The 14,797-nt window shown below is 52.2% G+C and overlaps 1 protein-coding gene across 1 annotated transcript; it reads left to right on the top strand.

Annotated features, from left to right (window-relative positions):
* Positions 1-351: 351 nt before the first annotated feature.
* SPRY4 (sprouty RTK signaling antagonist 4) lies at positions 352-13,375 on the top strand. The gene is made up of 3 exons (XM_045551091.1): positions 352-360; positions 9,364-9,432; positions 9,617-13,375. The coding sequence occupies exons 2-3, from the start codon at positions 9,380-9,382 to the stop codon at positions 10,566-10,568; spliced, it is 1,005 nt and encodes a 334-aa protein (XP_045407047.1). The 5' UTR covers positions 352-360; positions 9,364-9,379; the 3' UTR covers positions 10,569-13,375.
* The last annotated feature ends 1,422 nt before the right edge of the window (positions 13,376-14,797 follow it).

Genomic DNA, 14,797 nt, shown 5'->3' with positions numbered 1-14,797 from the left:
CAGCCCCAGCAATCACGGGTTAAGTTCTTTTCCGGCCCCCCATTCATAAAAAAAGGAGCGCAGCGCATGCGCACGCGGGGTCTCTTGTGCCCACCCATTCATAGAATCGCGGGCGGCGCGCATGCGCAATGGAGCGCCCTTCCCTCCCATTCATAAAAAAGCCATTTTCCCAGGCAGTGGTTGCAACATCGCCGCCGAGGCAGCGAGCGAAGCTGACAGCGCGGAGCTGGCGCTGTGGAGCGCAGGGAGCCTCGCCGGTTCCTCCGGCCGGCGTCTGCGAGTACAGCAGCAGCTGACCTGCTTGGGTTCCGGGATTTACACAGACGTGGAGCGATGCTTGTGACTCTGCAGCTCCTCAAAGTAAGTCCATGGCCGGTTTTGGGATCTGAAACTGCCCCTCTCTGAGCCGCGAGCGACTCCCCCTCGGGCTGGGGTAAATGGTACGCTATTTCTAGGCGCGCCTCAGTGCTCCTTCCCTCTGCCTGCGCCTCCTTGAGTCGCTGCGGTGCGCCGCGGCTCCCTGCCGCCCTCGGCCCGGCCGGCACGGCGCCGGGGGTGTTCACAGCCTGGCACCGCTGTTTCCGACCCCTGGGCATTGCCAAGCCCGGCTTCCCCGCCCTCTGCGACTCGGGAAGCCCTGTGCGTGTCCCGGGAGTTTGCCTCTGGCCTGGCCTCTTTCCTCCTCCTGCCACCACCCGCCTCGAGCGCTGGAACGGGTGGCTCTGGGCTTGGTCAGGAGCCACCGCTTAGGTCGGGGGGCGCCCTCACCCTGGTCGGTCGTCCACCCCCCGGCTCCGTGCCCACGGTGTCAGCTCTGCCATATACCTCCCCAGCCCGCCGCAGCGGCCTATGCTCGACGTAGATTTTTCTTTTTCCTTTGGAGCGGTGACGGACTGCGTTTCCTCCCCTTTTGCCTCTCTCCCTCGATGGTCAGCGCAGGGCCGGCCAAGGACTGGGCATTTCTGCCCCCTCTCCTTGGCAAGGCGGTTCCTAGCCGTCTGACCTTTGCTCCGCTGCTGCATTTTATGCTGTGCAACTGCCTTACAGTTGCCTTTTCCTTCCCCGGCTCTGCAGGGCCCGAGGATCCTGGCCACCCCGCGCCTCCTTGTACCCCGGCACCTAGGTGTGCCAGGCCCCGGGGCCCCCGGGCCGCGCTAGGGCTGTGGTAGGGGCTGAAGGTGCGTTTACATAACGCTGGGCGTGTGGGAGCTGGAGGAAGAGGTTGCGAGCTTAGGAGAGATAAGGCTTCTACTTTCCCTCCTTCCTCCTTGGTGGTACCAGGCTTGACATCACCGGGAAGAGAGGATAGAGACGGTACGTTCTGAAATATTGTGAATCGCCAAAGCTTCGGGGGCAGTGAGCAGGGCGAGGGCGGATTGGGCCAGCCAGGGCAGCTGGAGCTTGACTCCATCACTGGGGCCAGGGCTATGCTCAATTCCCCCTCCATGCAGACGATCAAAAAGCATTTAGACAGTAGCTACTGTTGTACAAGAAGACGGTTTCTCAATTCTCTTTGATTGGGGCCTGGGGGGTTGTGAGCAGAAGAGGCAAGACAGACGGAAAATTGTTGCATGGCTTGAAGGGCTGAGGGATGGACGACAGAGGCGAAATGGGCCAGAGGCCCTGGATGGTAGGCAGAGGGGAATGCTGTTGGCTGCTCTCCCCAGCTGCTGGGTGGGCATCCATATTGCCAGGCCTAGGTGCAGGCAGGAGGCCGTCTTCTGGCGCAGCAAGGCTCCTGGGAACCCCACCTCCCACCCCCCAGGGTGGTTAGTGCTGGAAATAAGGTGTATGTTAAGTAGGGCCCCCAGACCTGGTGGCATTCCCCTTTCCTGCCTCCAAATCAGTGGCGTGATTCTCTTCAGTTTGGGGAGAGGCCAGACACCCTAGAGGCCAGAGAACCTGCAGAGGGGCAGCAGCCAGCGCATGTCTGTCTGGTTAGCTGACCAAGGCTCTCAGGGATTCAAAGCTGGAAGGTAAAAGGCCCAGAGCAGTCGGGAAATGTGGGTTTATCAATCTCTTAATAAGCTCGGTTTGGCCTAAGGCCCTATCCAGTATTGCACTGGTGGATTTCACAATGTTTAGAGTTCTCCGGATCTTCACACAAATGGAGCATAAACATCTGAAATTTTTAGCTTTTTTTTTTTTTTTTTCCTTTAGTGCGGGTGTGGGACTAGGAAAGGGAGGGCTACAATTGGGGTCTCTCTCTTTCTCTCTCTCTCTGTCTCAAGAAGTTGTAGAGATGTCCAGTGAAATTGCATTTCCCTCTCTTCCCATCCCTTGGGAGGGTCCTCACATGCCAGCAGGCTCTAGATTTATCCTAATTGAACAGTGCGTACACTGACTAACTGAGCTGTGTGGCTGGCTGGCACTGGTGGGGGTGGGGGTGGTGGACGGGAGGCATTTTGGTAGATTTCTGAGATCTCAATAGACAGATATTGGTCAGCTACCGTGAGGGAGACTTTAAAGACATCTGTTGGTTATCTTCTGTTTTAAATTCTGAACTCGGGAGTCATTCCATTTTTGTGGGGTATAAATGCTTTCCTGCCCTTAGCCCTCCTACCCAGCCCCATGACCTTTTCCAGATTACCCTCTGAAATGGCAGCATCTCACTGAATAAAGCTTTGGTTGGAGCTGGTGGAAGAGACAGAACACAGAACGATTCCAGGCTAAAGCAGGGCAGAGGCTGGGGCTAGTGGGGCTTTGGAACTCACAGATGTCATTTTTGTCTGCATCCTTCCAGAATCGGTGGAGAGATGTGGCTCTTTGGAAATCTGCCCTCTGCCCAGTTCATACCCCTGACCCTCTACTTTGGTAAACCTGACATTGCATATGCCCAGAGGTTTTTTGCTCACTTTCTTGAATAACAAATGATGGTAGCCTTGTACAGTAAAATCTTAAAGTAAGTGATTTAAAAATTAAGGGAGAAAAAAAACCCATTAACACTTCCCAAAGTAGCCTTTGAGGTGTGTTGCTGTGGGGGTTCATGTTTGGGGATTTTCCAATGCTAACAGTCCCTTGGTATGATATCTTTAAGCCCACAGATTTGGAACCCCACATCATTTTTCTCAACTCTGGCCATCGTGTTAGGTAGGGCCTGGGTGTTGGTACCAAGAAGGCCTAGGAAGCAGCATTCCTCTTTATTCAGAGAAGCTCAGTATTTCTTTGAGAATTATAGTGTTTAATCTGGTTTCAAATTCAGAGTGCCTGTCATCTGGCCCCTACTGAGGTGGAAGTTCCCTTGTGACCACATCCTGGGTAAGGGTTCTTGCCCAAGCCTCTGGATTTGGGGGTAACGGTGAAACCTTTGGGGTTCAGATGTAGACATGGCAGAGTTTTAAAGGAAGGGAAATGGCAAGAGTGGAGAAGGTTCCATGTCATGGCCAACCTGAATCTGCCTGCCAGAGGGGAAAGCAGTGACTCATTAGAATATGTTTGCTCTTTCAGAAGAGCCAGAGAAAGAAAGTGATGAAGAACAACATATGGAAGCTGTATTGCTCCTTCCAGACCAGCCAGGGGCCAGGGCAGAGCAGTTGAGTGGCTAAGCAAACCTGCAACGTGTGGCTTTAGTTTACCCATCTGCAGAATAGAGAACAAACTCCTCCCAAGGGGCCAGGGGCCAGCAGAGCTGCTAATGAGTGGCCAGGACGAGGGCCACAGTCATTGTTATTGCTGAGCTTCTAGGAGGCGGGCCTGATTTCAAGGGTGCCCCTTCCTACACAGGAGGTGTGGAGTGTTGGGTGATGTTAGGAAGTGGGGTATTCTTGGCTCGCTGGGGTCTGGGGCCACCCTGCAGATCCGGACATCTGACAAGCCTGGGGAATGCATCCAGGCCATGTGGCTAGGCTTAAGAGCCTCCACAGTTCAGCTGTGATCGCGATTGTTCTTTCCAAGGACAGGCCCCCGTCAGTGAAGGAAGCAAGGGCATTGGGGACGGAGCACAGATGTGCTGGATCCAGCAGAAGAGGGAAGGGGCCCTTCGGGCAGGTGGCCACTTGCAGAAGTGTGGTTTCCCTTGTGGGTAGTCTTTCTTTTTCTGGTGGGGGAAGGGGAAGTCATTTCCTGCCCCTGTCCCAGGAGTAAGCTAAAATCTATTACTGTAAGTTCATTTCTTGGTGGAAGGTAGCGAGACAAATACTATGATTTTGGTGTCTGTGGGAGAAAGCCCTCCCCTGGGGGTCTGGAGTTCTGGTCCCAGCCCAGACTTTGACTTGGGCCAGTAGTTCCCAAACTGTGCCAGTGGTTAGCAGGCTCCTTCTAGCTCCCATCTTGTCTGACTCTTGGTTTCAAATCCCTCTTTACAGGGATCTGAGCAGACAACAATTAAGGGGGTAATACAATGAAGCAGAAACTTGAAGCTGATTAAAACAGCCCAAAGCCAAAGTGCAGCAAGACTCCCACCCATTCCTGTGCTGGGGCTTTGGAGCTCAGCTGGTTGGTTGTGGAAGAGGGAAGAGAGTTGGGAACTGATAACTGGTGATGGGACAAAGTGATGAAAAGCAACTGTTTTCTTTTGTGATCTCTGACAGATTTTGGCCAGAGGTGAGCTCCTTAGTGCTGGTGCTGGGGGCTGGGGGAGGAGGAAGGATTCCCAGACAAATCCAGCTGCCTAAATGCTTTATTCTCCCACTGGGGCCATTCTCAGCAAAGATTGTCTTCCTCTGTGGGATGTAGGGAGGGGCAAGTCCCTGGCTTCCCTCACCACCCCTCACCTTTAAAAATTCTTTTTAAAGCAATAAGTCATCACTTGGTTGTAGCTTAATTATCTAAACTGGGATGTTGTCACAAAGAACCAAGCAATAGTGGTGGGCGGGCTCTCTGGCAGCTAAGGGACCTTTATTCTGAGATGTTAAAGGGTTAAACAACCTTCACTGAAAGATCCCGCTGAGACTGAATGGGGCAGTGCAGCAACTGCCCATTCATTCAGAGCCTCTCGCCAGTGTGTCATTAGCTGACCTGTAGTTTTCAAAGTACAACTGTCAGCTTTTCCCAGTATTTCCCAGCTCCCCTCCCTAGGGTAAGTCAAGGGGAGGGCGTGGGTAGGTGGGAACAGGTATCTCCCTCGATTGCCTCTTGATTCTTTTCAGCCTGTGCTGAGCGGTCTGCAGGCTGGTGCTCAGCCCCCTCCCCACAGGGGCCCATGCACTGAGTGTCAGACTGGCTGGCTCTGGGATCCCAGACCCACCAAGCAGCAAATACAGGGTTGTGCGCTTCTGGGTTTTTAACATCCCGCTGATGCCATATTCTAGGATGCTATTCTTCTTACCCTAGCCCCTCCTCCCTTCCTGAGACCTGGGCCAGGAAGCCCCAGCAGTAAAGGTGCCCTAGCGACCCTTAAGTTCAACTTGACAGGTGGGGAGGAGAGGGCATTCCTTGGAGAGACCACTTGGTAATGAACTACAAGTGAGACCCATTTACCTTTAAGAAAACTACAAATGAAAACCCTTAGTAAAGGCGAGTGAGGTGACCGAAGGGATGGCAAAGAGCACTGAATTGGGAGAGAAGGTGACTAGAGCTCTGAGCCTTCCCTGAGTGACAGATTGTAGCGTCATTGAAAATTCCCCTAACTGGGGTCCTGACTGCTATAAGCCCTGTCTGGCTTCACTTCCCTGTTGGGGGCTTACTGAGCCCCAGGGTGGCCAGACGAGGTTCCCTGAGGGCTGGAGGAGTTGATGGTTGTATAAGTAATTGGAGCTTTTACTTCTCCACGAACACCCGGAAGCTATGGAGGGTTTCTGCAAGTCACTGTACATAGGTCTACATGGTTGAGGTTCCAGCCTCTGGAGCTTCTGCTGTCTGGGTTCAAATCCTGCCCTGACATTTGCTAGCTCTGTGACCCTTCGTGCTGCCATTTCTTCCTCTGCAAAATGGGCACTATCTCCAAGTATAGTGAGGATTAAGTGAGAAAATAAATCAGTGAGGGCTGAGTACAGAGCCTGGCACCAAGAAATGTTTCTTAAATATTAGCTGCTTCCATAATTATTATTTATTACTATTAGAAGGTTGAGTGGAGGTAAAAGTTCCCTTCCCTCATGCTAATCCATAAAAGGGTGCCACCTAAAATTTGATAGAGGTGCTCCTTTGGCTAAGTGCAATGCTGGCTTTGTTTCTCTGTCCAGAGTCTTCCAAATTGGCCATCAGTCTCTTCCAAACTGCTTAAATGAGGCAAAGCCTCCTCTCTCCTATTTATATTATAAATCTCTTCCTTCCTTGCAGGGGAAGCAGAGAGTACATATTAAACTGCACTTAAGATTGTCAGCAGTGCTCAGACTGGAAGGTGGGTGTGTCCCAGTGAGTAGAGATTGATCAGTCTAAAGCAACTGAGAGTTTTCTTTCTTTCTTTTTTTTTTTTTTTGAGACATCATTTAGCTGTGCTGAGGGGTTATCAAACAGGCAGCTCAGGAAGTTGTTTTCCTTTGTCAGCCAAATAAATTCATCAGAGGCTCTTAGAGGGCCCTCCCGTGGAGGGTTCTTGTTAATGGGGAGGTGGGGCTAGCGGTGGAACTCGGAGCCAGCCATTGGTTTCCGCTGAGTCCTGCATCAGGGTTGTGATCGGGAAGATGTATCTTAGATTGTGCCTGCTGGAGCCATCGGATGCTGCACATCCCAAGAGAGCCAAGTCATCGTGGGCCAAGCTCCCACCCCCACGTCTGGCCTCAACGGCAGGCTCAGATGTTGACAGCTGCCTCTGGGGGGTGATGGGAGCCTGCTAATGCCAACATCCCCATTGTCTGCAGCGGCTGCTCCCACCCTGGCTTCCTGGTGGGACTTTTCCATGGATTGAGGAATCTGCCTTCTGATTCCAGGGCCTATTAAAATCCCTGAGCCATCGCCCATTCCTTTTGCTTCAGCTGTGGGAAATGTGGCTGTTTTTAAAGAACCCCAGTCCCCAGTAAATGAACTGGGGAAGGGAGAGTGGATAATCTGCTTGAGGGAGAAGAGTACTTTTACTCTTTCCAACAGCGTGGCCAGTCTAATCCTGGTCCTGGGAGACAGAACTCCAACTACATGGGGCAATGTGAGCCTCAAACTGCCACTGACATTTTTTTGGCAGGACCTCGAGCATTCCCGACCTGGGTTTCTGGAATAAGGGAATCATGTTGTCTTTCTCCAGGGGTGAGAGTTCCTGGATCTGTGGCATTTTCTAGTCTTACTGCAAGTCACTTTTCCTCCAGGCAAAATCCCCAGGGCTGGGAACTGGGGCTCCTAACCCTAGTCTGTTGATCCCAAACTCATTTATTCCAGAAGCAAGGCCTTGGGAGCCCTACGCAGAGTAAGTGGGCAGGCTGAGGCAGCATGCCCTGAATGGAGTTCCCGCCCTGTCACCCTCCTGGTCTTTAGAAAATCTCCTCTCCATACATGCTTGCCTACATTCCCTCTCTCCAGCCCGGACCACAGGGGCCCCGCTGAAGGCTGCCTTGGCAAATGACTACTCTTTGGTGGCAGACCTGCCAGACACTTAAAGCAAACTCTGCCCTGAGTAAGTCTCCCATTCGAAGGTGATGCTCTGGTTCCGTCTGAAGAGAGCATGGGGGCAGGCACTGCTACTAGGTAGATTTTTTTCCAAGCCAGGACAAATGTGCGTACAGAAAATCCAGCATCTTTTAAGTGGGCAGGACTATGGGAGCAAAGCCAGTAGTTAAGGCCCTATGTGAAATATGGGAAATACCAGTTCCCTGAGCAGTGACCCTTGTAGAAAAGACTGGGTGCTTTTTGCATCTGGCAGTGGAGATGACACATAGATGACAGCCCTGTGGATAAGCCCCTTTGTATCCCTTTCACAAGCTTTTATCTAGAGCTAGCTCTTTATTTTAGATGTGCTGGAAGAACCACAGAAGTTCTTTTCCCAACAATTTTAACTATATCTGATCAAACTTGTCTCCACATGGGGAAGTACAATACTGAGTTGCTCCAGATGTTTTTTTTTTCCTCCAGGTCTTACAGACAGTTATAAGGACAGATGAGTCCCAGGGGGCCAGGATGTCATTCTCCTGTGACGGGAATATTGGGATGGGCCAAATGTATCCTGAGTCCTGGGGGCTGGGGGATTAACTGGAAGTGGAAACCTGTCCATGTCCCCTGCTCAGGCAGCACCTTGGAGGCCAGATGAACCTAACAGCAGAGGGGCAGGATCGGCTCTCCTAATCAGCATCTTGAAAAGGCACTTAAGGAAACCCCACCTCACCACACTGTAATCCAGTGGTCTTTTTTGTTGTTGTTGTTTTAAAGACTGTCTTCCCCTTCTACCCTCCCACTCCATCCCCTGGGGTTCCTAAGACTGGGGTGGAATCTTCCCAGAGTTTAATCTTTCCCTTGGATTCCAAGCTGTGTCCCCTTGAGCAGAGGTCTTGGCCTTCTGCTGCTATTTCTTTAAATTGATCTCCAGCAGAATTCCAAATGTAAAGGTCAGCAGGCAAGGAAATGGCACTTCTAATAGAAAACAATGTGCACTTTCTAAATTTGAACCAAGCCGTTTCCGCTCTTTGATTTAAGTGACTTCCTGGGGTTCCGTGTCAGGCACTGCAGTTGAATCTCTGGCCAGATTCCAACTTAAAATTGCACTCTCTCGGTGAAATTAGAAACTGATCCAGGGTTGGCTTAGCTATTCTAGTAAATAGCATTTAGGCTGAACGTTCAGCTCAGCACTTGGAAATGGGTGATGCGAGTGCGTCTCGAGAGGATTTCCCATCCAAGTTGTCAGAAGCTCACATACCCAGGGGTTACCGGCCACTGGAGGTTGCTGCTCTTAGAAGTGGTGGTAATAAGTTAGTATCCTGGATGTGCAGGGATCAGATACAGCCCTTCCTTCTCTTGTGAATATCTGAAATGAAGGCTTTTGTGTGTCCACCCGACAAACTCCATGGGAGCACGCAGGGACTGTCTGTTTTCTCCACACTGTCCTCAGCACCCAGCACAGTGCTTGGCACAGAGCGCTTCCAGGTGCTCAGGAAACCTAAACTGTTACTCTCTGGGGCAGTGATAAATTATTGAGCACTTGTTGTATGTCAGGCAATATGCTAGGCACCAGATATGCATTTTCTCATTTAATCCTCACAAGAACCCATTTTACGGTGACAAAACTAAGGCCTAAGGCATAGAGAGATTAAAGAACTTGTTCATAGCAATACTGTTAGGCTAAGTTGAGAATTCGAACTTGGGTCTGATTCCAGATTCTGTTTGTAACCACTGAGCTATGGATCTTAAATTAGGAGCACGTTTCAGTGATTTACAAGAATGAACTGGGACTGCTCAGGTTCAAGTCCTAGTCCTGCTACTGATCGTTTTGTGTGACTTTGGACAAGTGACTGTGAACATTAGTTTCCTATAAACTAGAGAAAGGGGATAACAGTAATTCCTTTTTAGGATCATTGTGAAGTCAATGGCTTCATGTCCATGGTGCTTGGGAGAGTGTCTCCACATCTTACGGGCTCAGTAAGTGTTATTTCTGCCACCGACTGCTATTGTTGTCATTACTAATCACTGAGCCTTGGGAGTCGCTGGGAATTTAGTTCTCATTCCAGCTGGGCTCCCAAGGACCCGATGGGGGTGGGTGTTGACAGGCCACGTACTGATACCTGGAATCCATTCTCTCTTCCTTTTCCCCACCCACCCCCAGGGCCCCTAGAAGCCTGTTTCTCCCTGCAGTCCAGGACCTCCAGCTCAGCTCCATGGAGCCCCCGATCCCACAGAGCACCCCCTTGACTCCCAGCTCAGTCATGGTCCAGCCCATTCTTGACAGCCGGATGCCCCACAGCCGGCTCCAGCACCCGCTCACCATCCTGCCCATTGACCAGATGAAGACCAGCCACGTGGAGAACGACTACATAGACAACCCTGGCCTGGCCCCCACCGCCGGCCCGAAGCGGACCCGGGGTGGGGCCCCAGAGCTGGCCCCGACACCCGCCCGCTGTGACCAGGATGTCACGCACCACTGGATCTCCTTCAGTGGACGCCCCAGCTCCGTGAGCAGCAGCAGCAGCACGTCCTCCGACCAGCGGCTCTTAGACCACATGGCACCACCGCCCGTGGCCGACCAGGCCTCGCCGAGGGCTGTGCGCATCCAGCCCAAGGTGGTCCACTGCAAGCCTCTGGACCTCAAGGGCCCGGCGGTCCCCCCGGAGCTGGACAAGCACTTCTTGCTGTGCGAGGCCTGTGGGAAGTGTAAATGCAAGGAGTGTGCGTCCCCCCGGACGTTGCCCTCCTGCTGGGTCTGCAACCAGGAGTGCCTGTGCTCGGCCCAGACCCTGGTCAACTACGGCACGTGCATGTGCCTGGTGCAGGGCATCTTCTACCACTGCACCAACGAGGACGACGAGGGCTCCTGCGCCGACCACCCCTGCTCCTGCTCCCACTCAAACTGCTGCGCCCGCTGGTCCTTCATGGGCGCGCTCTCCCTGGTGCTGCCCTGCCTGCTCTGCTACCTGCCCGCCACCGGCTGCGTGAAGCTGGCCCAGCGTGGCTACGACCGCCTGCGCCGCCCTGGCTGTCGCTGCAAGCACACGAACAGCGTCGTCTGCAAGGCCACCGGCGGGGACGCCAAGGCCGGCAGACCCGACAAGCCTTTCTGACGCTTTGGGTCGAAGCCCCAGCGCTGCCCCTGGAAACGTGGGTCCCTTCTGACGCCTGAGAAGACTGCAGCCGGCCCGAGGTTGTCTCCCCCTGCGGCTGCCTTGCCAGTCTGTCCACTCCCCACCCCCGGCTTTGGAGGATGGAGACCACCGCCACTTGCTCTGCTCCCCAAGAGGATGAAGAAGCCCTTTGGGGTTTTTTCGGGGTCTTGGAACTTTGTGTCAAACAGACAATGGCAGGGGCAGGGTGTGGTTTGTGGGGGGGGGAGGATTTTTCTTTTTCAGAAGACAGAACACAGATGTGGACACATCTCCGGAAGTTGCAGCTGCTTGAATGCCTTCCCGGCCCCTCCTCCCCCTTCCTCCCTCTCTCCCTCTTTCCATTGTCTGTGGCTCTGAGAGGAGCTAGCTGCCTGGGAAGAATTGATAACTGAGTGCCGGGGTACCTTTGAAGAAGACCCTTGGAGTCTTGACTTCTGTACCTTCTTCTCCTTCCCCTCCTCGCTCCACCCCAGTTCGCCCCGACCTTTTGGGGAAGGCGTAAGCACCCTAGCAGTCCCTGCTGTACATACTCGGGAGCCCGCTGAGGACAGAGGACAGCCTGTGAGTCCAAGCTTTGTTCCTCCTCTCCTGCCTCCCCGGAGCCCCAGGACGGATTTAGGAGCCACCGCGCAGTGCGTCTCTCCCCTCCAGCTTCGTCACTAACTCTTGGGCTGTTCCGTTCATCACACCGTCCTTCGGTTCTTACCGAGTCACAGACTCGCCTGCCCACTGCGTGTCCGAGTTCTCTCTACTCAGATCCTTTCCGGAAACTTGACGGGTAGAGAAGCCCAGGGCGACAAACGCGAGACCAAATATCATTTTGCCAATGAGTCTGAGGCTGTGGTCTCTGGATCCAGTCATTCTGTTTTTATAGAATAATTAAACCAGATGCTAACGGTGTTTTAAAAAAATAATAATAATACAACAACTTGCTTCCTTTTGGGCCACCCCCAGGAAGGGCTGATTTCAAAATCTGGGGGCGAGCAACCTCAAGGAACATAATTCCCCTCCCCACCAAGAAGAGGATTTTTAACAGCAAAGAAGAGAGGCAGCACCTCCCATTGGCAGAATGAATGGCAGTCGAGCCCAGCCGGGTTTGGGTTTCTTCTCTTCCAATTCTGCTGCTGCTGTCACAGCCTTTTGTGTATAGTGATGTGTCTATATCTTTAATGTACATAGAGAGTCGATGAAAAAAGAGTCTATTTTAGATTTAGGAAGCCCCAGTGTGGGGGAGTGTCAGAAGAGCTCAGAAGAGCTCGAGATAGGGTGGGGGAAAGATTCTCCAGGGGACACTGGGGACAGAGCCCTGCTTTAGTGCATAGCCACACCACCCTCTCCCGACAGCCCCCAAAGACGTAGCAACTCTTTCTCTCAAGGTGCTAAAGGACTCAGAAAGTGCAGCACGTCCAGTGGGTAGGTACTTGTTGCATGCAAAAGCTGTAGTGTGTCTGGTCCTTCCTCCCCAGCTGCGGTGGGGGGTTTTTGCTTTGTGTGGTAATTTGTTTTCCCCTCTCACGAGAGGATACGGCCGGGGTCGCAAAGAGCTTCCCCAGGCGAGATCGGAAGTGCGTCAGGCAGAGCGGCCTCGCACTTCCAGTTTGTTCTGTAGGAACAGAACTGCCTCCAGGAAGGGGGCGATGAGCAGGTAGCTGTGATCGGCATGCACCCGATGCTTCTCCGGGACCTTTTTTTCCCTTCTTGAAGACTAGTAGTAACACCTTATGATTTAGAATAAGTTAATTGTAACCATAGGTATTTATTGATTGGAGGAAGGGAGGGTCATGTTATTTTCGGCTTTATTTATGTAACATTTGCTAGCTTGTAAAAGGCGAATGTGAAATATTGCCTCTGCATTTTCTAAGGCTGATTCACGTAGCTACCCTTGCCACATTTGTGATGGATGTATGGATGTTCTTGAATATTTCGGAAGGAATAGTAGAAAAAAAAAAAATATTCAGCCAACCACTTATACTGATTGAATGTATCAGGAGTGTACTGAAGGGACTGGCGATGTTTCCGCAGCCGAGGTGGCCCCAAGACGATTGCGCACACGTGCACTCTTTCCTGCAGGCCGCGGAACTTTCCCAGGCCCCTCCCTCCAATCGTCTCCGTGGGAAACGACCCAGTGGCAAGTTGCACTTTGGTGATCTTGGTGGTCTACACACCCATTCTGTGGAGAATTGATTTACATAAGCTGTGTATGTATACACACACACACACACACACACACCCTGACCCTCTACCGACAGAGACCCTGTTTCCCAGCAAGCGGCCTCCTGAACCCTGACATTTTGTGTACATAGTTGTAAACACGGATTTTTTCTGGGTTTTGGTTTGCTTTTTTTCTTTCTTCCCCTCTGCCCTCTCCCTGTTTAGGCTTGTTCTCTTTGGTTTGCTTTCATGCTGCTGCAGAGATGTCTGCAGCTCTCCCTGACAGTCCACCTCGCGCCTCGTGTGCACAGCGGCGAAGGGAAGGAGTGAGGGGACCCTCCCTGGTTCTCCCAGCTGTCCTGTGTAGCAGTCCCTCAGCTTCTTGGCAAAAAAAAAAGAAAGAAAGTCAAAAGCTGGCTTATCCATGGACCCTCCCTGCCCCTGGGGCCAGTCGAGGGCCACTGCGGGACCATGCACTCAGAGACATGGCCAATTTCTCTAGCTGCTTTTGGCTGTTTTTTGTACCAGTGGCTGGCTTGGCTGGATTGTGCCTGGTCTTAACCTTCTGTGCAAAGCGCCAAGCTGGTCCCCACTCCTGTTGGCCCTGGGGTGGGTGGGTGGGGTTCTGCCTTCAATGGAAGTGGGGGACCAAGCCTGGATCCAGATCACTCCTCCCAGGGGGCCTCGACCGCCCCCCGCACCTGAGGGCCAGCACTCCAGCAAGCACCCTGGCAACTGGGTCTAGGGTAGAAAAGCCCTCCCAGGTAAATGGCAGGGCACGGCCAAGGCTTCTCAGAGTGCTGGGCAGGAAGCCAGTGAAGACCAGTCCTTTCTGTTGGTGTGGGCCCTTCACAGCCGATGGAGGCGGAAGACCTCATAGGGCATCACTAGTTCTTTCAGCCGTATGAAGTCTGCAGCCATCGCCGTTGTACCTCGAGTATGGTGAGGCCCAGCTAGATAATGCCTTGTCCAAGATCGTACACGCGAAAAGCGTTGGTCTGGCCCGGGACCCAGATGACTGTCACCTTGAAGTGTTCTCTTGTGCTGCCCCAGGAAGTGTGTGATGGGTGTGAGCAGCACAACTTCACACCGTACAATTCACTAGGCATCCTGCAGCTCCACCAGCCTTCTGGCTCATGCCTTTGATAAGCATCTTCACGCCCTCTCTGCTAACTGTGACAGTCCATGACGAATCTTGAGTTGCCACTTTTTGCTGTGGTTGACTGCGTTTGGTGTCTCCTCTTGCTTTCTCTTCTCACTGCCCCACGGTGGGGTTTCCTGTTACAAACAGAAAAGCTGTTCGAGGCTCCCACCCCTCCACGGTCCTACTTCATCTCCCCCCTTCACTGTAACCCCCCTCATCCCACCACAAAAGTTACCACAGAAGGTTTTCTTTGTATAGAATATTTATTTTGAAGCTCTATTTTAATAGTATTTATTTTAGAAAGTCTACTATTGTAAGAGTTCTTCTGTTTGTGAAGAAAAAAACAAGTTAAAAACTGAATGTACTGATCTAGAAAATATATATAAATATATATTGTTAAATATACGCAGGACTGCTGTTTCTGGTGTGTGTGTGTGTGTTCACTTCCCTGGCATCCTCACCCAGCAAGGCCCCAGATTTGTCAAAGAACAGCCGGCCACTGCGCGGAATGGAAATACATACCAAGTGTATGAAGCTCAATACTGCTAGATGCTGCCAAATCCTCCTTCCCAGGCAAGCTGGCCCCCAAACTGGGGAGAGTTAGCGGTGGAAAAGGGTAATCTGACCTGTCCGTTTTCCAAAAATTCTGCAGTCCTTCTGCCTTCATTCTCTTTATTTGGTGGCCCCCAGAGCAGGTTTTCACAAACATACGCACATGCACATACATGATTCAAGAAGCCAAACCAAAAAGCCCGTGGCGCTTTTCCTTATTTTCACTGGATTGGTGGATATTGCATAAAACCAGTTCCTTTGACCTTTCAAACCTTCCATCCATTTAGCGACCTCCTAACGCACCTTCCCTCCAGTTCCTTGGTCACCCCCAGCCCACCAA

This window comes from Lemur catta, chromosome 5 (genome assembly GCF_020740605.2).
Source record: "Lemur catta isolate mLemCat1 chromosome 5, mLemCat1.pri, whole genome shotgun sequence".
Classification (NCBI taxonomy): domain Eukaryota; kingdom Metazoa; phylum Chordata; class Mammalia; order Primates; family Lemuridae; genus Lemur; species Lemur catta.
Note: the sequence above shows the minus strand (reverse complement) of the source record. Positions and strands in the feature narration are given on the sequence as shown.